The sequence below is a fragment of the Strigops habroptila genome, chromosome 6 (assembly GCF_004027225.2).
Source record: "Strigops habroptila isolate Jane chromosome 6, bStrHab1.2.pri, whole genome shotgun sequence".
Lineage (NCBI taxonomy): Eukaryota > Metazoa > Chordata > Aves > Psittaciformes > Psittacidae > Strigops > Strigops habroptila.
Genome location: NC_044282.2, coordinates 32,782,754 through 32,807,125, shown reverse-complemented (window position 1 = coordinate 32,807,125; position 24,372 = coordinate 32,782,754). Strand labels below are relative to the sequence as shown.

Below are 24,372 nucleotides of genomic sequence, written 5' to 3'. Positions count from 1 at the left end.
CAGGCAGTTTTTCACTTTAGAACAAGGCTATCATCTTGTGGATTTTCACCCTTCCCCAGACTGCTACCCCTTAGGAGTTCAACCTGCTATGTATTTCAAAGCATGTTGTTGGCTGAAGTTACCTCTTCTTCCCATTCAAATGGAATGGTAACAAGTATTTAGTCTATTCATAAAAATAAAATATTAAACATTGTCCTGCCTACAGGGAATGTTGGCTTTTGTCTTTATAGCTATTACATTTTCTACACCTCAGTAGTGATCCCACAGATCTTCTACTTCTGACTTTGTTTCACTTTGCCTATTTTCTATCACCTTGCTTATTTTTTGTTTGATGCCCACTCCTAAAACTCCACCACATTAAATACCTGCTAAATTGTGGAATACTTAATTAAGTTTTTTAATCCAGTATAAATGAGACAGATTCAAGGTTAGTACCTGTTTTTTCTACCTCTAAGGAACACTGAAATGTTACAAAGTGCACTTTATTCCACCAGTTTAAACAGTTCATGATGAAATCTCTGCAATTAATAATGTTTGCTGAGCACTTACGGGGGTTTTTTTGCAACTGTTTTCAAGGTTTCAGCATATTCCAAGAACTTGGAATTTGTGGTATTTAAAGTCTAATTTGCAGCTTACTATAAGTTACGAACATATAAGGTAGCCCTTCATAGGGATGTTAAATACTATTTATTTTGTGTTCATGTATTTGTAAGTACTTCCATGAGTCAGAAGTTATTTGAAATACTGGAATACATTAGTAAAAGAGAGTGGTAATGGATACTTTAGTACATATTCATTCAGCTTATTTCAAAGGGTAAAGGCTCAAACATGAGTCTAGAGTTGGAACTGAAGGCCTCTGTACTTATAGCAGCACTTAATACCTTGATATTTAGAAGGATTAAACACTTCACCTGGGGCTTTGGGATTCATTTATTTTCCCATACTTTGCAAGCAGATTTCTTAACCACTTTTTCTTGTGTCCTTTGTTAATGAAGAAAGGATGGCTCAGTTTGTATCCCAGCTGAAGCTGCCTGCTGCAATGCTTGCCTCCCAAGCGCATGGAAAACCAGGGCCCCCAGGAAAAGATGGGTTACCGGGACCACCAGGAAAGGATGGTTTGCCAGGGCCACCAGGTGAACGTGGAATTCAAGGTAGGAGTTAAAAAAACAAATGTTCCCATGAAGTGTATCTTGAAATCTTTATATACTTGCTAATGATTATTAAATAAGGCAGGATTACCCATCTAGCTTCCTAATGATTAACTTTTAAAACTGTACTTATGTTTTTCCAGACTAGATCTAAATATTAACCCATAGTAAATGTGTGGATTTTACTGATTAAAAACTCCTAATCAGTGCATTTTATTCTAATAAGTGGTGCACTTAATTACTGACAGATATCTAAAGCTGACAGGTATCTAGACTACCATATCAGTTTTTTAGGGTTTTTTTCTACAAAATACTTTAACGAGGAATAAAAACTGCCAGCACTCTAACATAACTATTTCGATCCGGTTCCATATTGAGAGACCATCTTATTTAAGAAACAAAATTTGATCTCCAAGTCTGAGTGCTCTCAGCAATGATGCTGAGACAACACAGGGGAGGAAGAACGGAAGGCAAATATTCTTAAAGAAGCAGTGAAAAATAAAATATTATCACATGAATTCTTCTTACAGTGAAGTAACCTGTTTTCATAAATCAGTTTCAGAGTAATCAGCTTTTCTCTATACCGCAAATGGTAACTGGTACGTTGCATTTGGACAGTGTAGGACTCTTGTTACACTGAACTGTCTTTTACTGCAAAATTAGCTTCAAGGAATACAGGCTTATTGTAGCTGTGATCTACTGCAGGGTCAGCCTCTCAGAGCTTAAAAGGAAGAGGAGAACAGAATAAAAGGAAAAAAGAATTTATCGATTAATAATATTTTGTGGGTGGGTAATATTTAATTTGCAGTTTATCTGTAGGTAGTTCTTTATTATCTTTTGTTAGTTTGGTCTGCTCTGGAGTCAGAGCAAGTCAGACTGGAATGAAGAACATGAGAGTAAAGCTGAAGATGTGTGGATCCTAAAGCTGTAAGAAGAATAAAGAGTTACTAACATTGATAAGCGCAAACCCCTGACAGAAGCTTGAAAAATGTGATGAGCTCAGAATGAGAAGAACAAGAATAAAGGATCAAGGAAAACAATAAAAGGCTTAGAATCTTACAACACTGACTTCTTCATTACCTAAATATTCAGATTACTGTAAATGGTCAACTTCAATGTCAGTGCCAGATTGTTCATTAATGATGCATGTGGTGGATAAGATGCTTCTGGAAAGTGGAACTTGTACTAGGCTTCATTTCCAGCTAGTGAGCTTCAAGAGTAAAGGTGATAGCTATGCTTGAAAAAAAATAAAGCTGCTTTTTCATGCCTTATGCTTAAGTAAAAGTGGTGCCCATGTATTCAGGATTTCCATTTATTTTACTGATATGCTCAATACTCTTTTTTGATTAGTAAAAGGTAAGCTGAGTGAGAAGCATTTACTTCTCTGATACATCAGAAGATATCTGAAATTATACTTCCAAGGAAAGAAAACCAAAAATTTGTCTTGCCTCCTTTTTACACTCCAAGTAAGAGATAATCCTGTGAGAGAAGCACACTTACAAACATCCTTCATGCCTTTCCCAGTTGTGCCTGTGCATGTTACTGCTTTGTGCAAACAAGTAAAAAGAAATTCAAGTCTCTGAGCAGGTCAGAAAGTATCCTTCTATATTTCAGCTTATATTCAGCCACATATGAAGACATAGGAGACAAGACAGCTTGGAGAAGCATGTTACGTGCATGTGTGGCTGAGACCATCAAGGTAGTATGCTGTGTGCAGATATGCCCGAGTCATAATACACATTTAGCATTGACTGGCATATATTCCTTATTCTTTTTCACTTGGGTGTAGTCAAGATTGCCAACTCTAGCGTTTTGCTGATTGCAGTAATACACTTATGGGCTGTCAGAGTGAAACAATCGCTTGTCCCATACAGCCAGTGAAAAGCCAGTGGATAGTTTTGGAGAGCAGTTAACAGGACCTCTACGAACACCTCCAGAGCCTGTTTGTGGTGCTGCACACTGAACAGAGAGACTGCTAGAGCCAGCCAGTGGGAAAGGCAGGTGTCACTGTGCATCTGAGGAGGTGCTTAACTTCACTTACAGCTTCACAGGAGTCCCTCCATGCACCTTGAGTGTGGTGCCAGTTCCCCCAGGAATTGGTCTGGTATCACCTGTCTGGATTCCACAAGAACCTCCTTCTGCACAGCAAAACCCCTACCTATAAGGGTCAAGCCCAGAAGCAGAAAACATAGGTACTAACTTTCGGAAGCATAGGTGTTGCCTTCAGAAATTCTATTTAAGGAATTTCTAGGCTCTTGGGCATAAAGTCATTCATTTCTAATGAAGCTCAGGATTGTTACCTGCTGGCCTTCAGCAAGGTATGTTCTCAGGTACTTCCCAGTGGTTCAGGTGCAAATAATTTTTGTTTCATAGGATGGTCTCAATAGAAGTATAGCATGTAAAGAAAAAGCAACAAAGAATTGCAACTGAAATTACGAAACATACAGTTGGTATTTAAACATACTTTATATAATAGTGATTGGAAGATTTATATATATGTATTTCTTCATTTTTAATAAAATAATCTATGACACATACATCAGCAAGCTGATCCTGTGAGGCAGTGTTACCAGTGAAATGTACACCATCTGCTTAAGGGGGAGCAGAGGAACTTTTTTACTCTGTATGAGTTTTAAAGGATGCTACTGTCTCATAGAGTAACAGGAAGTTTATTTCAAAACTTTATAGACAAGCTATAGCAATGTCATCCATTTGCAAACATTCAGTCAGCTTGTCATGTGTTAGAGGATCTAGATCTATTAACTCCACTGACTTAATTGGATTTTTAAAATTATAATAGTAAGTGAATTTTGTAATCCAAAGATCTTTTATGTTAACATGTCTATTGTTTTTTTCTCAATAGAGAAAACAAGATTTTGTCTTGGTTAAACTTCACTGTTTCTATCCAATAAAGAAAACTAGTATTTTGTAGGTCTTCATAACTCATGGTAGCCTGAAGGAATCAGCTCAGGAAATAAAAATGCCAAGCGATGAATACTGAAAGTACCTTATTTTCATTGATAATCTCTGTTGTAAAACTTCAGTCTCTTATTAGGATTATTAATTTGTATGGTGGGAGCATGTGGAGTGGAGTATGATGTCATCTTGGCTGGTGTCAGGAACCCACTGTAGTAGATGTTGCTCAGACATAGTCACTCTTCTGAAATAGCTGCACTGGTTTCAAGCATCACCTCCTGTAAAATGTTCTTTGCTGTGAAGGGTGAAGTTAACCTGTTTCACTTTGATTTGAAACCCAGCTGCCACCTTTTAGCTGGGAGAGCTAGAACACACAGAAGGAATGCAGAATATGGAGGCTGGATGAGAGGGCTTGCTTTTAGCACCCTTCCTGTTCCTTTGCAGTTGTTTGTTTTTATGAATGCAGAGTATTTGCACAGTAAAACACAGCAGATAAACTTCTGTCCCGTTGTTCCTTGTCGTGATAAGGTGTTTGCCTCATTTGTATTAAAGAACCTCAGATTTCTCTAGGTACTTCGTGTACTAGTTTCAGGTGCTGCATTATCAATGCAGCAAATGGAAGAGGGTCTCCATGATGTCAGTGCAATACCTTTTGGAGCAGTTTAATTAAGAGAACTTTTTACCTCCAAGTTCATAGTCATTAACTTCTATACTGTGTTCAGGTCTGGGGCCCTAAACATAAGAAGGATGTGGACGTGTTGGAGTGAGTCCAGAGAAGGCCACAAAGATGATGAGCAAGCTGGAGCACCTCTCCTGTGGAGACAGGCTGAGAGAAGTTGGGGTTGTTCAGCCTGGAGGCTCCAGGGAGACCTTAGAGCAGCCTTCCAGTACCTAAAGGGGGCCTACAAGAAGTCTGGAGAGGGACTTTTTACAAAGGCATGAAGTGATAGGACAAGGGGGAAATGGCTTTAAACTGAAAGAGGGGAGATTTAGATTAGACATTAGGAAGAAGTTCTTTACTGTGAGGGTGGTGAGACACTGGCACAGGTTGCCCAGAGAAGCTGTGGCTGCCCCATCCCTGGAAGTGATGGGCTGGATGGGACTTTGAGCAACCTGGTCTAGTAGAAGGTGTCCCTTCCCATGGCAGGGGTTTTGGAACTAGATGATCTTTAAGGTCCCTTCCAACTCAAATCATTCTATGGTTTCCATGTAGAGCTGAGAATGTTGTGGTAGCGATGCTTCTGACTGATGTTTGTGGAAGGCACCAAACTGAGAGCTGTGTTTTAGCTATCACCATTCATCTGTGAGCAAAAGAAAGCTTTTCTGTATAAAACACATACTTGCTACATACTGCTGCTGTTTACTGTACTGCCCACAATGGGTACATATTTACATATCAAAACTTTTGGGTTGCAGAAATCACAACAAAGCTTCTGGAACCCAAGTGAAATGCTTTGCTAAAACAGTTACCTTTTGAATTAGGGCGACGTGTCCCTGCCCATGACAGGGGGCTTGGAACTAGATGATCTTAAGGTCCTTTCCAACCCTTACTATTCTATGATTGTATGATTCTATGAATTAAACAGGTACGTCTTACTGGAATTGTAATTCTACCAGTAAAAATAGACAACATCTTATATGTGCCTTTACATTAAAAACAATTAAAATCAAAATCTGATTTACATGTACAGTAATATTTTCCGTTGACTGTGTATGAGTTTGTCACTTTAAGCTCAGAGAGAAGGTGATATTATCCTCCAGAAGTAGAATCATGGCCCTATTTCTGAGCAAAAGATACTTCATTAAAAATCAAATATTTTCCTGCCAGATTTACACATTACATTGTTCAGATTGTTTACATATAGGCCTGTTTACTAGCTTACACCCTGTTAAATAAAGCCTTATATTTAGTTTAAGATATCTGGGAATGTTTGTATTAAACTTCACTGTCATCAAAACTACAAACTACACCATTGCATGTGTATTCAGATACAGCCAGTGATGGCTTAGACTACCCTGGATCATATATTTTCATTGTCAGGCTGCCCTTTTCCAATTCTAGTGGTCTTTTTCCTAATTGTCTTGAATTCCAGTGATGTTTACAGAATCTTTCAGTCTTATCTCAGCCTCTTTTCAATTAAGATGTCTCAGATACCTATGGTAATGACTATCATGGAGATTGTAAATGTGATATATCTTGAGTGTGATTTTTCTCTTTTCCCCACGACTAAAGAAATGCAAAACAAATGAGTAGTGGCTGCATTACTTTTAAAAATTGCAATTAACTGAGTTTGTAGTGAGAAATGTAACTATCTAATGTAAATTAAGAAACATATGTAATAAATAGTAAATATAATAGATTGTGTGGTTGTATGATTGGGCTTCTCAAACAGTAGCAACTACTACATACTACACAAGATTTTCAGAGCAAACCAACTTGATGTAGTAATAAATACTACTGTGGTCATTAAAGAGCAAAATCAAGATTCACAATTGAACACAAACACCTGCATATTCCCTTTTCCGAGTCCTTATAGCTTGTGTGCATATATGCCTTGTACAATTCTACTTAACACAACTCAGTGACCAGATGCATGATTAATATGAATTTTGTTTCAGTGTGAGCTTTTTTTTATATGATGCATGTCATTCTGCATGTGTTTTCTAATGGTTTTGCTTCACTTTAATTTCCTTGTTGGGGTGCTGAGAAAAGAGTAAGATAATTGATGCTCTGTTTTGAAACCTAGAATGATTGCAACAGAAAATAAGACTTTCTAGCAAAGTGTATAATGAGCTTGTGTTTAACAGAAAGCTTGCATATTCTATGTACCATTCCAACTGCATTGTGACTGTTGTAACAACCCTGAATTGGTACCCATGCCCTTACAGTAGTTTCCTTCTGGATTGTCCTGTAAAGTACCAGTATTGCAACAAACTACAGTACAAGACAACCTTTGCTATCCATCTGCCAGTGCCCATTAATCTTCAGGAGACATCAAGTGGATTGATACCACTGTGCTGACTGCTCAGCCATGACTCTTTTAATTCAAACTAAGTTACAGCTCTTCACAAGAGGAAGTTTATTGTAGGGCATACACAGCACTGAAAATATATAGATCTCTGATGCAGAACAAGTTCAATTCCAAATGTCACCAGGAGTTGGCAAATTAACCTTCAACATATATCACCTTATAGGCCAACATCTGAGGTGTTGGGAGGGAAGAGGGTTTCCTTATAACCCCTTTGAAAGTAAGGGATTGTGGCAGCTGTCACCCTTGTTCCTTTAAAAATACCTTCATTCCCTGTCCTATGTAAACAGCATAGTCTGAACAGAAAAGGTAAATTTCTAGATGGATTCTTAACTTGAAGTCTTAAGGAAAATGTTACAGTGATAGCCACCAGTCCTTTGCTCTAAAGCAGCCAGAGTGTTTTCAACTAATAAAGTGCTTTACAAACAGTTTAAGGAAAAAGAGATGGGTTGGACATGAGTTGCAGCATCTAAAAAGATGGAAGCTGTTTAGATAAATACAAAGCTATGGCCTGTGAAGAAAATGGACTGAAATATTCATGGTATAATTAGTAACCACCCCTTGTTAGCAATGTACAGCTACTTGGATCAGAGTAGGCCTTACATGCTAGAACCCCAAGTCTCCACAAGCTCAGTCCATGTGGTGGCAGCTGTGTAACACTGGAGGGGGAGCGGGTCTTCTTTTGCATAAGGGGGACTATCTAAGCATAGAACTACCAGTGTACAGCCTAAAAAGCACAGACGTAAAGATTTATGTAGAGTGGAAAGGGCGAAGTCTCGCTCAGTTTGTGGGCTAACAGAGAAGGGCTGGTCAAACTCCAGGTGGCCTTTGGGTTGGTGCTTTCCTCACTTTGCCAAACAGGTAACACTGGAGCAGAATATGCATTTGGTTCTTTATTAAAGGAACTTCAAGAAGGTAACTTAAAATCTGTGGGAATGATCCGGCTAGTGAGCGTAGTGAGGGCCCTCTGGCAGAGGGTGCAACGGTCACTGCTAGGAGTGATCATACTTTCCAGAAGGAACTTAAAAAGGTTGTCTCGGAATAAAAATACCAATCTCAGAAGAAGAAGTGAGCATGTGTTTTCCCAATGACATTTGTTTTGATGATTTCCTGGCAACAAGATATATGGCAGATCACTATTTATAATAAGAGGATGCTCTTATTTTCATATCTTTATTCTGTGTAGGTTATAGAGGACAGAAAGGGGAAAGAGGCGAGCCTGGAATTGGACTGCTCGGTAACCCTGGACCACCCGGCCCTGCAGGTACAAGTCTCCAGATTTATTTCTGCTGTTGTTGTTTATGAACTAATGGGCTTTTCTCCTGGTTTTCACGCTTGGTCGTGGCATGAGGTCAGACCCACTTGCCTTGTTGCGGATGAGCTGGCGTGCAGCGATGAAACGCAGGGCACTGCACATGCTCTGGCAAGGACTCTGCTAATTCTGACTTTGTTTTACCAGCTACTGGCCTGCCGGGCCCACCAGGAACACCAGGCTTACCCGGACCACAGGGGCCGGCCGGACCCAACGGGAGGTGCAATCCATCAGATTGCTATTACCACATATCACAGACTCGGTCACGCACCGGTGGGAAATAAACACCTCTTCCCCAGACATTTGGGTTGACAGTCACTTTTCACTCCTCTCAATGAGTTAATTTAATCTTTGAGATATTTGGTGCATTTTATCTTTCTTTTTGCTCGACACTGCATGGTATATAGATAATTTATAAGGCACGGAATTGAGCCTTTTTCTATGTTATTTGCAGTGTCATAATTATGAAATGATGACAGATATTTTCCAGCGTGCATTCCATGTGTTCTGTTTTTATTTATTTTGCTTAGAGGAGAAAATAGGCCCAAATAATTTTTGTAAGCTTCTTTCTTCAAACGAAGAATATTTTATTATAACTGAAGACAGTATGTATGCCTCAGTATGTAAGCTGGCTTTGTTTTTCTCACTGGTGGTGAAGTTAAAGTGGAAAAAATGCATTTCTGAAGTTTTAGAGCATACGTGTTCATGGCAAATGCAGGACCTGAGCTGGAGCACTGGGAACTCTGTACAGGCTTAAATGTTCATGTCCTTTGAGGAGGCTCCAGCACACCTTCTGAACCAGGTCTGTGTCATGCACCACGAACACTACCCATCGTTTCAGTCACTTCCTAGATGTCAAAGAAGGAAACGAAGAGATTTTTATGATCTTTCTAATCCCATCCGTTCAGATTGATTGGAAAATCAGTAAGTGTAGCCCTGAGAAGCATCACTCCTGAGTGGATGTGGTCCCAGCAGAGGGCTGTGGGTACACAGTGAGACAATCAAAGAAGGAACTTCGCAAGCCTCTAATCTTACTGGTGGCACAGTTTTCCTCTTCATCCTGCAATAATCATATGCCAAAATAAGCTTGAGAGCAACGTGGAAACAGTAGAATGCAAAACTCACAGGTCCTAATAACTGGTTGCAAAAAATCACTGGAGTTCAAGAGAAAGTTGGAAAAAATGCAAAACCCTCCTTGGAAAAGTGCTACAGAGAGCATGATTACATGCAGTTTGCAGGCATCAGTAAATCCTATAGGACCAGCCATTGTCTGTGAAGAAGAAAACAGAACAAAGCTAAGTCCTGTAGAGCTCAAATAGTTGAGCAAAAGAAAAGATGGAGAAAAGCAGTCACGCAGAAGCTGATTCTGAAAAGGACAGAGGAGGGTTGGCCAAAGTTTCACTCCTGATAATTAGGAAACAAGTGATCCCAGATCAGTTCTATGGAGGTTGGTACAGTGCAGTAAGAAGTGAAGGTGCTATTGAGAGAACATGGACACCTATAACCCACAACCTCAAAATAAATCCATACAAAAGCAGTACTGAGGGCTCTTGCTCCATCATCGGGCAGCCAGTCGTTCTCTCCCATGTCAGGCACGAAAGTGGTTTTGGTGACTTCATGCTTGTGCTGCCAGGGAAGTATTCCCAAATTGAAAGTGCTGAGTTCCAGAGAAGCTGTAGACATGAATCTGGCTGACTTCTGGGCTTTGCTTAAAAACAGTAAGAAATGACTGGTGGGTGTCTTTAAAAGAAACACATTGGCATTTGTTCTGAACAGAGTTCCGCACTTGCACACAGGCCAGAGGAGCAAGAGGTGGTAGAGTTAACCCAGGTAGCTGGGGAGCACAGGCAAGCCGTAGGGCAGGGTTTCAGAGAGGAAACCTAACTTGATGTATTGGAGGGAGGTGGTGCTTGCCACAAGAAATATATTTAAACAGAGAAGGAAGGCTTGAGAGTAAATGCCTGGGACAGGAAAGGGCAGCAGGAAGGAGCACAGAAGGAAACCTGCAGCTACCATGAAACCATTTCCTGAAGGGAATTTGCCAGCTCTGAAATGCCCTGCAGCTGGGAACCCCTCAGAGGGGTCAGGGTGCTTTGTCTTTGCCTTGGAAGGATGGGAACAGACAGGTCAAAGCCCACAGGTGAACCACAGTCCTCGCACCTTTCCTGCTCATTCCTTGGGAGGCAGTAACTGCCCCTTCTCTAGGCCAGCGTGTCCTCTGCTCTGCAGGTGGTGGGCACCCATCCCGCAGGCGTGAAGGTGCATTTGGAGCAAGTGGTCCTGCCTGTGCCTAGCTCAGACCACGCTGCTCCCGTTCCAAACCTCCTGTGCCCATGGTTTACTCTGTGTGTTGACCACCTTTGCAGATCTGGTCCTCAGAGTGCCATAGCTGTGCTAACACTGGGAACTGGTGAGGTGGCTTGAAACTGGGTTCTCCTCTGTCCTGAAGCACCTGCTGCTGTCCAGGCCACAGGTCTGCCAGCACGGTCAGTGAAGCCGTGGCCTTGCACCAGTGCGTATATCTGTATATATACACCAGGAGAGGGACAGGCCCAACATACTGTTTTGCATTCAGTCAAATGAACTGCTGGTCAGGTATCTCGTGTGAACGTTTTTTCATCCGTTTCTTTTTCCTTCTCTAGTAATTCCAATAATGTAAAAATCTACACTTTTTTTTTTTTTTTTTTTTTTACTTCGTAAGTTAATTTTAAACTTCTTTTTCTGTGATAATATCACAAGGCTGCTGTCTTATGAAGAGTATCCATGTGACTGAGAGGTTTCTAAGCAGCCCCATCCTGGAAGGCTGTACATAGGGTATTGAGCCGCGTTAAGTGGTATCTGTATATTTTGGGGCTTTTAGCTATCTGAAACCCAGCGTCTGGTATTTGCCAGGTGCAGTTGCTGTATGTTAATTTACTTGAATTTATCAGAAAGCAGAACACTTTTTATATTTGAAGAAGTTTTATTTTTTCATCTATGTTTCTTACAGATGCCTTTTGCTTTTTATAGGCTCAAATCTAAAGGTCTTTTTAAAATGTATTTGAACATTTTCAGTTGTTTTGCAGGTAGCGTTGGTAATTATCTTCTTGTGGTGGTGTTTGGTTTGTTTTGGTTTTTTTTTGCTAAAAGCCCACTTTAATTTTCTCATGTGAGAAAACGGGTATTTTTTCCTAGGGGCTATCTCCATACCTTTTTAAAGATGCCACGTTTTTCCCTGGGGTAGAGTAGAGTTAATCCCAGCTTAACTTCACACTGGCTTGCTCCTACTCTGTATCTTTAGAACTGAAAGTGGAATGTAGCTTGAAACATGCTTCTGCATGGGTTTCAGGTTTGGCCCCAGAAATTTCTTTGTAGTTTCAGGCTGATGATGTCTTAGTTTTGGAGAATGGGCCAGGGAGGGCAGAGAGGTGCTCATCGATCTTGCAATTTGCTGTATCAGTTTTGTATCTGTTTTGATCAGTCTGTGCTGCAGTGAGCACCACAATGAGCTAAACACGGGCGATTGTTTTTTTCCAGTAGATAAGGTCTTTTTATGATTTGGGAATGTACAACAGGAATTTGAACTGAAATATCTTGGACAATAAGTTTTAAACCTTTCCTAAAGGCTCTCTAAGCTTTGTTCTAGTTCAGGGTCAGGCTATTATATTTTATGCCAAGTTGCTTTATCACCGACTAAGAAAGTGCTGGGATTTTCTTCAAATAGTTATACACTTAGCTACTCGGTTTTCCTGAAGGAGGTAATAAACTTGGTAAGAGGGAAGCTTTCCTGAGGCTGCCGCATACCTCCTTTTGTCCACACGGTGGAGTTCCACACGTCTTTTCAGTGCGAAGGCTAAAGCCCAGGCTTAACTCACTCAGCAGCCCCCGAAATGACCCAGTGCCTGTACACTCTCAACACAAGTCAGTGTTTCTGATTTTGTTCTTGAGCTTGACCTTTTTTTTTTATTAAAATCCGCTCCTTTTTGCATGGTGGTATTTGCAGAAATTCCACCTTTCTTGGGTAATTATTTTCAGGTAATATTGCTTGGATTTTATTTGTGTTTTGTATATATATATATACGTGTTACAGAAGAGCGTGCAGTAGTGGGACATCCCGCTTTCAGGCATCATTTATGTCCCCTGTAATGATGTTGTCTCTAGGGGAGCAGGGAGCCTGCTGTGGTTAATAACAGTTATAACAGCACACTCTGTGTGATCGAGTAGCAGTGCAGCCTAGTGAGATGTTTTAAGAACCAATATTTTTGTCTTAAACTGGATTTGGTTTCAATGCTAAAAGAGCACTGTGATACAGAAACACAATCGATTATATCATCCATCCTTCCTTTATGTTTTATGACTGTGGATTATGACAGATGTTAGATATGCACAGCTTTGAAAAATAAGTGTATTTTTGAAATTAATGGGTAATCACACAATATTTTGGCGCTGCTTTTTTTTCACAAGGGTGAAATACTGTTCTTCATGTCAGTGTACACTCTATTATTTTCTTCTTTTTCTGTAAGGTTTATATAAAGGTCTTGTAAAAACCCCATGGGCTAAACAACCATTTTATAAACTTGTTTCTCCAAATATACCACATCAAGCCAGCCCCTAACTTTGCTTTTTACCAATGCACTAGAACCTCTGCTCTAACATAACATGTTAGAACATGAGAAGTATCTCGGAAATCAAACCAGTGTTGGTTTGGGGATTTTTTATTCATGTTTTTGTTAGATTCTGGATAAACCGAATAATACAATTTTTCCTTGAAACTTCTTATGTCCACTACAACTGTATTGCACTGGATGGATCTGTAAATCCATCTTTATATATGTAGGTGAGCGTAGGCTACAGAGAACAAGTTTAAGCGTGATCTCGCTGTGGTTGGTGTTTAAGTGGAAAACTCAAGCTTCACGATACCTTAAGGTAATGTGGGTTTCAAATATAAATTGCTAACAAACATCACAGAGTGTAGACCAAACTAAGTTTGTAGCTAAAAAGAATGTAGTCTACATGTCTTTTAGCAGTTTTATCTCCCAGTCTGGTGTTCTAGAAACACGAATGCATTTAATTATTTACTGCCATTTCATTGTAAATATATTCTCTGTCTCCAGTCAGTATGTTTGAAGGGTTTTCAGTGACATGCCTTATTTTATTGTTTTCTTTCATTTCTGAATGATATGCAGCTATCACTGAATGAATCACACTACGTGCCAACTGGTTGCTCTCCTTCATTATATTTCTGGTTTGCAACATTTAAGGTTCAGTTCAATGGAAATATATTAAGTGGATGGAAATTGCCTTTTACATTATTATGTGGCCATTTACATCTGAAATAGGATTCTGGATGGAAAGGGAAATGTTTCATGTACTTTCTGTTCGTGGCTCTGTCAGAAATGACAACCTTTCCTTCCATGTCAAGTCATGAGAGGGAGGATGCAACTGTGATTGAGAGAAAGGAGAGGCACAAAGCCACTGCAGCAAGCCTTGGGGAGTGTTCAGTGCCAGGGCTGCAGGCCTGGGCGTATGTATTTATCATGGTGCAATTAAACCTCCAGAATCAGGACACAGAATTAGGTGACAGAAATCCTGACAGGTAAAAGCGATTTTCAGTACTCTTTTGTTCAAAACATCTCATAGCATTTTATGATGGCGAACCAGAAAGGGATGAGAATAGGATTTACTCAGGACTCCACCAAGATTCCAGGAGCATCTGGTTAGAATGGGCGGCCCACTGCCAGCGGCTTGTGAAACCTCTCAGTCTCTCTGCTTGTGCCTTCTAAATATATTTATTGAAAGTAGTGCTATTTTTTTTCATATTGTTGATACACCATAGTTGGTACACCTTCCTTTTACATTCAGAATCCTGTCTGTTTTCCAAATCTTCATTTACTTGAATGTGCTGTTACTAAAAATTCAGTTCCTGCTATTTTTTGGTATATGGCCTACCATTCTTCAGATAATCTTCACAAGATTTGGAATTGGTAAATACTTGGATTAATCAACATGTCCCTTAATAACTTATAATGGGCCTGAGGATTTATTTTCAGCTCTGTATTTTAAGTTACAACTTGTGAGTCAGCTTGAGGGCAGAAAATCTGTCACAGTCTTAAGCTATCCACTTACATAGATGCTGCATTGAAGTGACCCTCAGTGTTGAATTTGTTTGATTGTAATAATTCTTATTTGGTTTTTACAGATGAATGTTTTCTCTCTTATGTGAATTTTTTTCCATTGTGGCATTTTATGCATTTTTTCAGACTATATTTTTTAAAGCACTTCACGTTTGTATTTAAATATCGGGGGGGGGTTTTGCTTCTCTTGATTCATTTTGTTTATGCATTACGTATGGAAAATAATATTTTTATTCTGTTATCAGGGGGTTTGTTTTGTTTTGAACAGTTTTACACACTTTATAATCAAAATAAAAGTTTGCTGGTGAAACTACAGTTTGTCATTACCACTAACGTTCTATTTTTGCACTACATAATGGGTACTTCTGAGGGCTGTGTCCTAAACCAGTAAAACCTAATTCTAAAACTTTAGGGAACACCTTTATGTGTGAACAAGCCAGTCACCCTGTATGCATTTATCTGGATTTGTTTCTTAGGAAGAAAATTCCTTGCAGTCATCTGTTCTTGTATTAACATAGATGTCAGTTGTGAGAGAGTTTGGCCAAATAGGAGGCGCAGGACAATGGTGCTGTCCCAAGGATTGCCCAGAGTCCCTGGAAAGGATGGTGCATTTCTTGATGCCTGTTTTCTTCCCCTGTCTTTCGCCTGAAATCTCACCCAGTGCTGCTTCTGTGGAACTAAAAGAGCAGTAAACACTTGTAGGTAAGACTTCTTTGTAAGGATCCAACTTCTTTTAGATTTTCTGTTTTAAAATACTGAGCTGTGCAAGGGACATTAAGAGATTATCAGCATTAATCCCATTTAACTCGTTCTCAAAAGTCTCAAATAAATGGGAACATATACTTTCTTTTAGTAGGCAGCTTTATCAGCTGTTTTCCTCCCAAATGATCTCCATTTAGGCATTTTGTCAACATGTGAGGTGCCAGCAGCACGGCCCTTAGATGTAGCTACAGTTTGGTTTGGGTAAGGCTGATCTATTATTTTATTCAAAAATTCCTTTCAGAGTATATATTATACTAGTACCTTTCTCTTTACTGTTACATGCAAAATGCACAGCTCAGTTGACCTGGTTATTGCTTCATATTCTCATATGGCATGCAGGTCAATTATTTTGAACACAAACAGACAATTAAGGGCTAGGAAAAAAATTAAGGCTTAAAGCAGCTGTGCCAAAGTTTGTATTTGAAAATTGGGATGACCGAGAGCAAAAGGGAAGCTTGTGGTGTTGGCTTCGAGAGAGAAACATTTCAGAGAAGGTAAAGTCAAAACCACAAATATTTTAATTCATACAGAGAGAAATAAAATCCCCACATTGCACATTATCCTCTAAAACTTGAGTTCATCTAAAAAAGGCAACTTGGGATGTCTAATGGCTGTCTTCTAACTGTTCTGTTTATTGGTACTGCATGTAACCATCCAAAAACATCCAAAAACATGTGGGGTTAAAACATTCTTTATTTATTTTTTGAACAACCACAGATCTTACTTCAAAATATGTAATCTCTACAATAAAACCTTCATATTTCTGGGACTTAGAATTCCCTTGGCAGTGGCTACCAGCCTTTGATTTTAATTTCACAGAGAAGGAGACAAGCTGGAATAGACTTCGTATGAAATAATGAACGCAACACAAATTGGAGTAGAAAATGAAGAGATTAAGCTATGTGGCTTATTCATGAGAACCCGGTGATTGTACCTTTACAGTTTGACTGTATAAAAGGTGTCAGGTTTTCATAAGAACAGCCTCCCAGCTGTGTTTCTGCAAGTGAAGAGCTGAAGGAGTCTTAGCAATCCTGTACAGCACATCTATACACTGAAATGACTGTCCCTGAAGTGATGCAATTTGCTTGGGAGGGCTCGGGAGTTTATATTATAAGCAGAAAAGAATAGCTACAACTGAAGTAAATAAACTGTTCCTTTTTTATTTGCTGGCTGAAGCCCCATTATTTCACTGTACATCATACATAGGAATTGAGTAGGGGTGGAAGAGAAATCACAGAAACTCTTTATTAAAAAAAAAATAAGAATAGACAAGTGCCTTTTAAACCCCCCAAAGCAGAAAGAGCCAGAGGAGAAAGAACCTGTATTTCCATAAGCACCATTGTTCCAGCTTGTGTTGCTAAGTACACCTTTAGAAAGCATGTCCAACGACTGTATTAAAAATGCCTTGCTGAAACCTTGATTGAAAGCTCCTTGTTTGTATTTCTCCTTCATTCCTTATTTTTTTCCTCAGCTGTCTGTGCAGGAAGTAAATGGATGCTGACACTTCTGGCACAGGTGTTGCCCATTCATGGCCCTTTCATGTTCTTATCAGCTCTCTGTCCAGCCTCCATTCTACAAGCCGACGGCTCGCAGTAGCCAGGGGGGCCGGGAGGGCCAGGAGGACCAGGAACCCCAGGCTGACCGGCCACTCCAGGGGGACCTCGTTCTCCGTCGCGGCCATCACTGCCATAGCTGGGTTTGCCTGGTTCACCTGGAAAAGTGGATGCAGGTCTAAAATTGGCAGCATGTGACTTGCTTGGTATTCATGTAGCTTTACTGAACATGCTGTTCTTAAAAGCTGTAAGAAGATGGTTTTCCCTGCTCTTGGTGGATTCCCCAGAGGGCTGCCTAATTAGAGAGACAGTTTTTCTCTAGCAGACAACCAGGCTGCGTTTACACATCTACAGCGATGAAGTTTCAGTCCAATCCTCTCCAGTTATAGTGGTGCATATCTGCTGCTGTAAAATGCTGTGCAGTGGATCTGATTGCAGCACTGCTGCAGGTGACCGTGCTGGTGCGGTGTAGGAAGGTGCAGATGCTACTCACTACTTCAGAGTTACATTACTTAGATGTGTTGGGGAAGAGATATATAGAGTGGAACTGCTGAGTACTAAGGTGTGTTTTTACTTCTATGTCTTCAACGAAGAGATGAAATACAGTGATTTTAGTAAGCCTCTTTCAGTGATGAATTTCTAAAGAAAACAACTCTGAGTTTCACAGATGTCCCGGGTATCAGTATACACTGAAGTGATTTTTTTTTTTTTTTTTTTTTTTTTTTTAATTTTCTTTTTTACAAAGAGAACAGATTTTGGTAGTTTCTCTCTATATACACACACAAAAATCTGCTGTAAAGAGAGATTGACGGAAATAACGTTTCCTTTCATTCACTGGCCACTAGAGGGCGGTTGTGCTGCATTTATCAGCAAGACTCTCTCCTGGACCCTATTGCATAACAATGCGATTAATTACCATAAAAATAAGGGAGGGAATGTCCTGAATTACGAATGAAGGTTTTGAAGCCTGCAGAGGCTGCCAGGGACATAACCGGGGGGGGGGGGCTTTTATTTTCTTTTGCCTTTTTTTAGCGCGTGTGTGTGTATATCTATTCACATTACAAAGAGACAATTTTTTTATATATGGGGTGGGAGGGTGTATGTGTGATTGCACCTTTTTGGTTTTTTTTCCTTAATGCTTTGTAGACGTCTTCCTACTCTTTCTACAGGGAGATAAATGGGGTGGTGGCTCCTTAGTAAAAGAGCTTTTAATTCCGATTTGAGACCGCATCATTACCTATGAAGTACTGTTATTTGGAAGTGTATTGCTTAATGGACACCTTTTATCTTTTCAAAGCTTAAATGTTTACTACATTTCTTCTTTATCCTCACCCTCTTATATTTACCTGGAAGACCTCTTGGTCCGGGGTAACCTTTTGGTCCTCTGCCTGGAAATCCTCTTTCTCCTCTTTCTCCTGGTTCACCTAAAGCAAATTCATGAAACATTACTTACAGCCTTCTTGGAGTATTACCTTCAGTAAGTTCATTCTCAGGGTTGAGCATAATTGCAGAGAATTCACGTGGCTGCATATGGTCTTAGCATCTTCCAATGATGTCCTGACCCATGTTCTTGTAAGAAAAATGTGTGGGATTTTTTGGGGGTTTTTTCCCCCCATTTGAGTTATACTCAGAAGTAGACATGTTGGAGGGGGAAAACAAAAGAAAAACAAAACACCTGGAGCTGGACAGTAAGTACCACATGAAATACGCCATATAACAGAAATAAACCAAACTCACAGAACTTTGGCTTTTTGGGAATACAGGCTGGCTGAGGGCTTTTGTAAGAACATGTGAACTGAGCTATTTCCAGCTCCTAAACACTTTGGAACAGTGTTTACTGTTGGCTACCCCAGACTTCTCCAACTTCCAATTTCTGTTTCTGCCCTCCTTCACTACCCCAGATGATTGCTTATTAAAGTCACTATAATCTCCTTCCAAATCTTTTTACCTCTACTGTTGCTGATGCTGTCAAAAATCACTGTACCTTTGTATCTTCTGCTCTATCTCATGGTAACACGTTCTTGTGTTTCTTTATCATGATCTTCTAAACCATTCTCAACATCCTCCTTCTTTTCCTTTTTATCACATCTTAGATACCCTTTTCTTCTCTCTCTGACAACTCAGGAATACAGAGTGAAGCACTGAGATTTTGTTCAGGTTGCCTGCCACACTTTTCAGAATGCCTACCACTGTGACAGCTCTTCCACAGGAGAGCATTCACCACTTCTCTTGTATCTGTAATAGTATTTCAAGGCTTACCGTAAGGTAACTTTGAATTTGATGACAATTATGATTGATAGGAAACATGACATCTTGCTTATTTGGGGTTTTTTATGCTCTATAGATCTTTTAATATTAACATGGTGCAGCCTGTTGTGTGCTGAATCAAATTCAGCATATCCGATCACCTTTGTATCCCTATTTTTTGTGGTTTCTGTGAATACAGATGCCATTATATTAAATGAAAACAGTAACAGAGCTCCAGCAACAAAGCTGTTAAGGTTTGCTTTGTTTGTATTCGATTCCTTCTCTCAAAGGTTTTCCCAATTTTACTTTCAAATAAAGTTCAAGACAAATCCAGCAACAGATCAGCTTTGTGCAGAAATACAATTTTTAAATAAAGCCTTCCTTCAAGAAAACAAATCAAATTGACTGCTGAATAGAAACTAATACATACACAGTGGTCATAATACTTTGCAGAAAATTCTACTCCGTAATCCTTTGGAGGAGTATAAAACCTCTCGGGCAGGAACAAAAGAGATTAATTTAGATCAAAGATCTTTTTTTTTTGGTAAAATGTAAGCTAAGTCAATTTTACTGTGGATTTGTCTTTTCCAAAGAATCAGTAGATTGTGGTACATGATGGAATGATGTTAAATGGCTCAAGTATTATAGCCAAATAAGAGGCAGATTGTTATCAGTCGCCTATAATGTGAGCAACTGGATAGTCATAAGAGATTAGTGACTGAATCTGGCTGTTTATGTTAGCTTTTGGCACCCCAAGTCTTGCAGAAGTGAGGGCCACAACCAGACTGAGTGGAGGAAAGAGAGAATCACTGCCAGGGCTTTTCAGCATACAAACCCCACAAACCTCAAATGTCCATGAGCGGGAAAATTAATACTAGGAATGTGACTCAGCTGCTTACTTCTAGTTCAAGGCAGATGCCCCTCCTTTCTCCTGCTGTAGAACTGGTCTGATGGCAAAAAAAAGGATTTATAAACAAGCCTTGCTGAGGCCAGGCCAATGTGCCCTTTAATCACTGGGGTAATTGAGACAACAGTTATAGGAAACAGCTTAGGTTCCTCATTCAGGATTTTTTTGCACTTCACATGTGTACAACGTACATCTACAACCTGTAACCGAAAAGAAAAAGAAGAAAAAAAAGAACAAAACCAAACAAAAAACCCCCCAAAACTTCCCAACCTGGAGCAATCAACAACTGAAGGTTGGTTACAGAATTTCTTACCTTTAGGACCTTTACGACCGATCTCACCAGGGGGACCTTTAAGGCCAGGCAAGCCACGGGGACCAAGCTGTCCTGGGAAGCCATTTTCACCAGCAGGTCCCGGAGCACCCGGTGGCCCTGGTCGGCCAGGAAGACCTGGAGCACCAAATTCTGGCCTCCTAAGACTGGCCGCCAGCTGAGCTAGTTGTTCTGCAATGAATGGGAGGACAAAATGAAACAGTAAGTGCACCTGAATGGGCTCATGTTCACTGAAGAACCAGGTGTATTCTCTGCTACAGAAATTGAGAGATTGCAGCACAGCACCTTCCTTACAGACACATAAGATATACTTAGTACTACCAGTGGCAAACTGCGTAGGCACACTGTGAAGCTGGTCACTCTGAAGCCTACATCTTAAAAATGTAATGTTTGATGGCTTAAATGACTCAAATGTATATTTTTATTTAGAAATGTCCTTAAAATTTTCTATAGCATTTAAATTTCAACCATCTAACAAAAAAACTTATTCATGTGATTGCTGCCTCTTAAAGGAGCAAATCTCTCTCTCTTACTACTTGTTGATCCTGTCAAGATTCATCTTTGCAAGGAGGAGCAGCTGAGTAGCATGAGGGCAGTCATCTGTGTTGGCCTGGTAAGTGCAGGCCTTCTTCTTCAGAGGAAAGAAACCCTCAGATTGGTGCTCAGGAGTTCAAATTTGTTACATGATTAAACATCTTATGTTGACCTTTTCTTAAGGTAAATCAGCAGGAACTTTGCTTTTCATTAGTCATAGGATCAGCTTACCATTCCTTGGAATGGTCTAAGCTAACTATTCCCATTTCCTCCTCCCCCACCCTTTCAGGCCTCTTTCCTTACGTTTTCATTCTAGAATTTAAATCCATATTCCAAGCACGCCTCAGAATAACTTTCTCTGGATACAGCCACACACAACTCCACATGACGTTTGCTATAAAGCCTGCATGACTTGGCAAGACTCATTATTTTGTGTCCACAGCCAAGAAATATTAAGAAGATGGGGGGAGTGGGGTAGGAGCTGAAATAAAATAGAAACTATAGCCAGCAGATACATAAGGAAGACTGAGGAGAGCATGCTGTGGGCAAAGCCTACTGGGGAGGTGAACATCGGTTACAGTTGCCTTCAAGCTGAGCAGGTTCCAGGGACCCGCTTGGATTGATTTCTCTCTCTTTTTTTTTTCCCTTGTTAAGCTGACAGCATTGGCAACCGCAGGGGCTCTCGAGGGGTGCCATGAAGACAGTCGGTTTTTCCCATATCCTTCTCTTTCGTGCTTGCAGGGCAGCATAGATTTTTAAACTCAGTAAATCCCATGCAACCAACTGTAATAGAAAAACTCCCAATTTCTATGTATGTCAAGAACTAAGCAAATATAATTAGGGTTTTGAACATCTGCCTTTTTTTCATTTTATGGTACCTTATCTCCAGAAAGCCCCTCTCTGCACATAGTTTTGCACATTATTAGTACATGTGTGTGAGTACAAATGGTAAACCACGCTTTCAGTGAAGCTGTGGATTTTTATATATGTAAGCATAGCAAGTGATTTGTAAACAAAATATATTTATTTCTTAAAAACAGTCCAGTCTATGGCCCGATTACTACAGTAATAATAGTGTGGAATCAACAGGTAGTTCAATGAGGCTGCAAAATACGTATAAATAAGGAACTTGTTTCTCATTTTCTCTCATGCCGTGTCCACATTCACATGTGGGGAGATTTTCTGCTAGCTCACCTGCTGAGGCCACAATATCTGTTCTGGGGAAGAGCAGGAAAATCTTGGTTGCCTCCACAGCAATAGATTATCTTGATTTAAATGCACAAGAAACATAAATACTTTTTAGCATATTTACCTTGCATGACTCTCATGCAAACCTGCTTAATGTGCTGATCAGTTGGTTCTTTCCCCTAGGATTTAAAAAAAAAAAAAAAAAAAGGAGTTTAAACACAAAGAAGTTGGTGTCACAGTACATTTTATAAGTGTGCCTGATGCAAAACCTGCTGGCTGGTTGTCATGGTGTAACCCCAGCCAGCAGGTAAGCCCCACAATATTGGGACGGGGCAGAGAATCACAAAAGTGAAAAAACCTGAGGGTTGAGCTAAAAATAGTTTTTATTATTATCATTGTTGTTATAAATTGTAATGAAAAGGGGGGAGGAAGGGGGTGACAAAGAGAGAACAATAAAACCCAAGAAAGACAAGTGATGCAAATGAAAATAATTGTTCACCACCAACTGACCGATGCCCAGCCCGTCCCTGAGCAGTGGCCTCCTGCCAACCTTCCCTGTATTACTGCTGAGCATGACATCACATGGTATGGGGTGTCTCTTTGGTCAGTTGGGGTCAGCTGTCGCAGACGTGTCCCCTCCCAACGTGTGCACCCCCAACCTCCTTGCTGGTGGGATGGGGTGAGAAGCAGAAAAGGCCTTGACTCTGCCTAAGCACTGCTGAGCCATAACTAAAACATCCCTGTGATATCAACGCCATTTCCAGCACAAATCCAAACTACAGCCCCATACCAGCTACTAGGAGGAAAATTAACTCTACCTGAGCCAAACTCAATACACCAGTCAATAAAAGGTGTACCAGTCTCTGCAAGTGCAACTATTACAGCTGAAGTCAATTTGATTAGCAAGGTAGGTGCCCTGTGTGATATACCAAGTATCAAACATGGCTTCATGCACTTTAGAGGAGTAGGGCCATCATAAGAAAGTGGAACTGAACCAAAAGCTAAGGACCCAAGGTTGAACCAAAAGCTAAGGACCCAAGGACCTAACTGGGTACAGCCCTAAGATCTCCCTGGTGTACAAATGTGTCTGTTATGAGACACAGTGTTTTTCAAACTACTGTGGCTCTCGGGTTTTGCATGCGTACGCATCTCCTGATGCAAAAACCAGAGTGGTGTGAGTGACGGCTACTGCTCAATAGATACCAATTACATGAAAACAGAACTTACAGCTGGCCCTTGGCTGCCCGGCAGACCTGGGGCACCCTGTTCACCCTGCAAGCCTCGTGGTCCAGGTGAGCCTCGCGGCCCTTCCATGCCAGGCAGTCCCCGACTTCCCTCAGGCCCACGGGAACCAGGGTCTCCAGGATTACCAACCTGACAATGGAAAAAAGGAATTTCAGTGGACTGCTCTACTAGTGTTAGGCTCATTCTGGCACGTCAAAATGGTGACAGGAGGTATTTACAAATGCAAAGCGATGAATGCTGGGATGTAGAGTTGTTGAACAGCTGCTTTTTAAACAAGCAACTGGCGTGAGCAATTGCATGAGTTGTAAACTTAACAAGAGGTCTGTTTTCCTCTCTTAAAGGGGGTAAGTAGAAAAATAAGATATTCTGTCAAAAAGGCAAATAAGCATCCATAGTGACATGCACAAGAGACTTTTTTTTGTCAAGGAACAGATCTTCTTGGTTTCTACTTCTGTCCTCGTGCATGTCACATGCAGCTTTTCTAGATCTTAAATGCTCCTTAAGGCACAAAAATTCCAACTCCAAATGCCTTTCATGCCCTTTCACAGAGAATACCACGGTATGGGCCTGTATTGTCTAGCCCCAGGCTGCTTGGGAACACATATTTTTGCTTTGTTTCATCCGTCAGAGCCAGAGCTCACTGCACGCAGGTTCTAGTGCCTAGGCCTGAGTTTGCTGGCATAGGGGAGAGAACATCCTCACACAGACTGATGTTGACAAACGGCCTGAACAGATGCAGTGCCAGCTTATTTCACCCAGAGAAAGGGCAGAAATTGCTGTTTTACTAGTATAAGCATCCTGGCCCCTAGGAAATGAAAGGAGTGATATGGCTACATCAGTATGTCCACTTAAGCACATTCAGTAAATAAAGCTACAGCTTCCATCCAGTAGATTTTCTAAAAGGGATTAAATATCATGCAGAGTGAGACCTATGCTGACAGGCACCTCTGTTTTACTTTCAATACAAGTTATTTTACTACTATTAATCAATAGTAGTGCTAATAGTGCTAATAGTGCTAAGAAAAAGAACACCCCCCAAAAAAACCAAACTAACCACAGCAAACAAACCAACCAACAAAGCCATAAC

The 24,372-nt window shown here is 40.4% G+C and overlaps 2 protein-coding genes across 10 annotated transcripts in view; one reads left to right on the top strand and one right to left on the bottom strand.

Annotated features, from left to right (window-relative positions):
* The window catches only part of COL19A1 (collagen type XIX alpha 1 chain), a 189,847-nt gene extending 175,233 nt beyond the window's left edge, over nt 1-14,614 (top strand). For 7 of the 8 annotated variants that reach the window (XM_030490407.1, XM_030490405.1, XM_030490403.1 and 4 more), the window contains 3 exons: nt 996-1,151; nt 8,280-8,357; nt 8,553-14,614. In XM_030490407.1, the coding sequence (XP_030346267.1) occupies nt 996-1,151; nt 8,280-8,357; nt 8,553-8,689 (371 nt within the window). In that variant the 3' untranslated portion in view covers nt 8,690-14,614. Of the gene's footprint in view, nt 1-995; nt 1,152-1,992; nt 4,862-8,279; nt 8,358-8,552 lie in introns of those variants that run through there. The other variant, XM_030490408.1, reaches the window with a different exon arrangement.
* A 1,506-nt stretch (nt 14,615-16,120) lies between these two features.
* The window catches only part of COL9A1 (collagen type IX alpha 1 chain), a 73,399-nt gene continuing 65,147 nt past the window's right edge, over nt 16,121-24,372 (bottom strand). The window contains exons 34-38 of one of the 2 annotated variants that reach the window (XM_030490409.1): nt 23,268-23,414; nt 22,165-22,219; nt 20,301-20,489; nt 18,180-18,257; nt 16,121-16,991 (exon numbers count right to left, since the gene is read on the bottom strand). In XM_030490409.1, coding sequence (XP_030346269.1) covers nt 16,807-16,991; nt 18,180-18,257; nt 20,301-20,489; nt 22,165-22,219; nt 23,268-23,414 — 654 coding nt within the window. In that variant the 3' untranslated portion in view covers nt 16,121-16,806. The remainder of the gene's footprint in view (nt 16,992-18,179; nt 18,258-20,300; nt 20,490-22,164; nt 22,220-23,267; nt 23,415-24,372) is intronic. The other variant, XM_030490410.1, reaches the window with a different exon arrangement.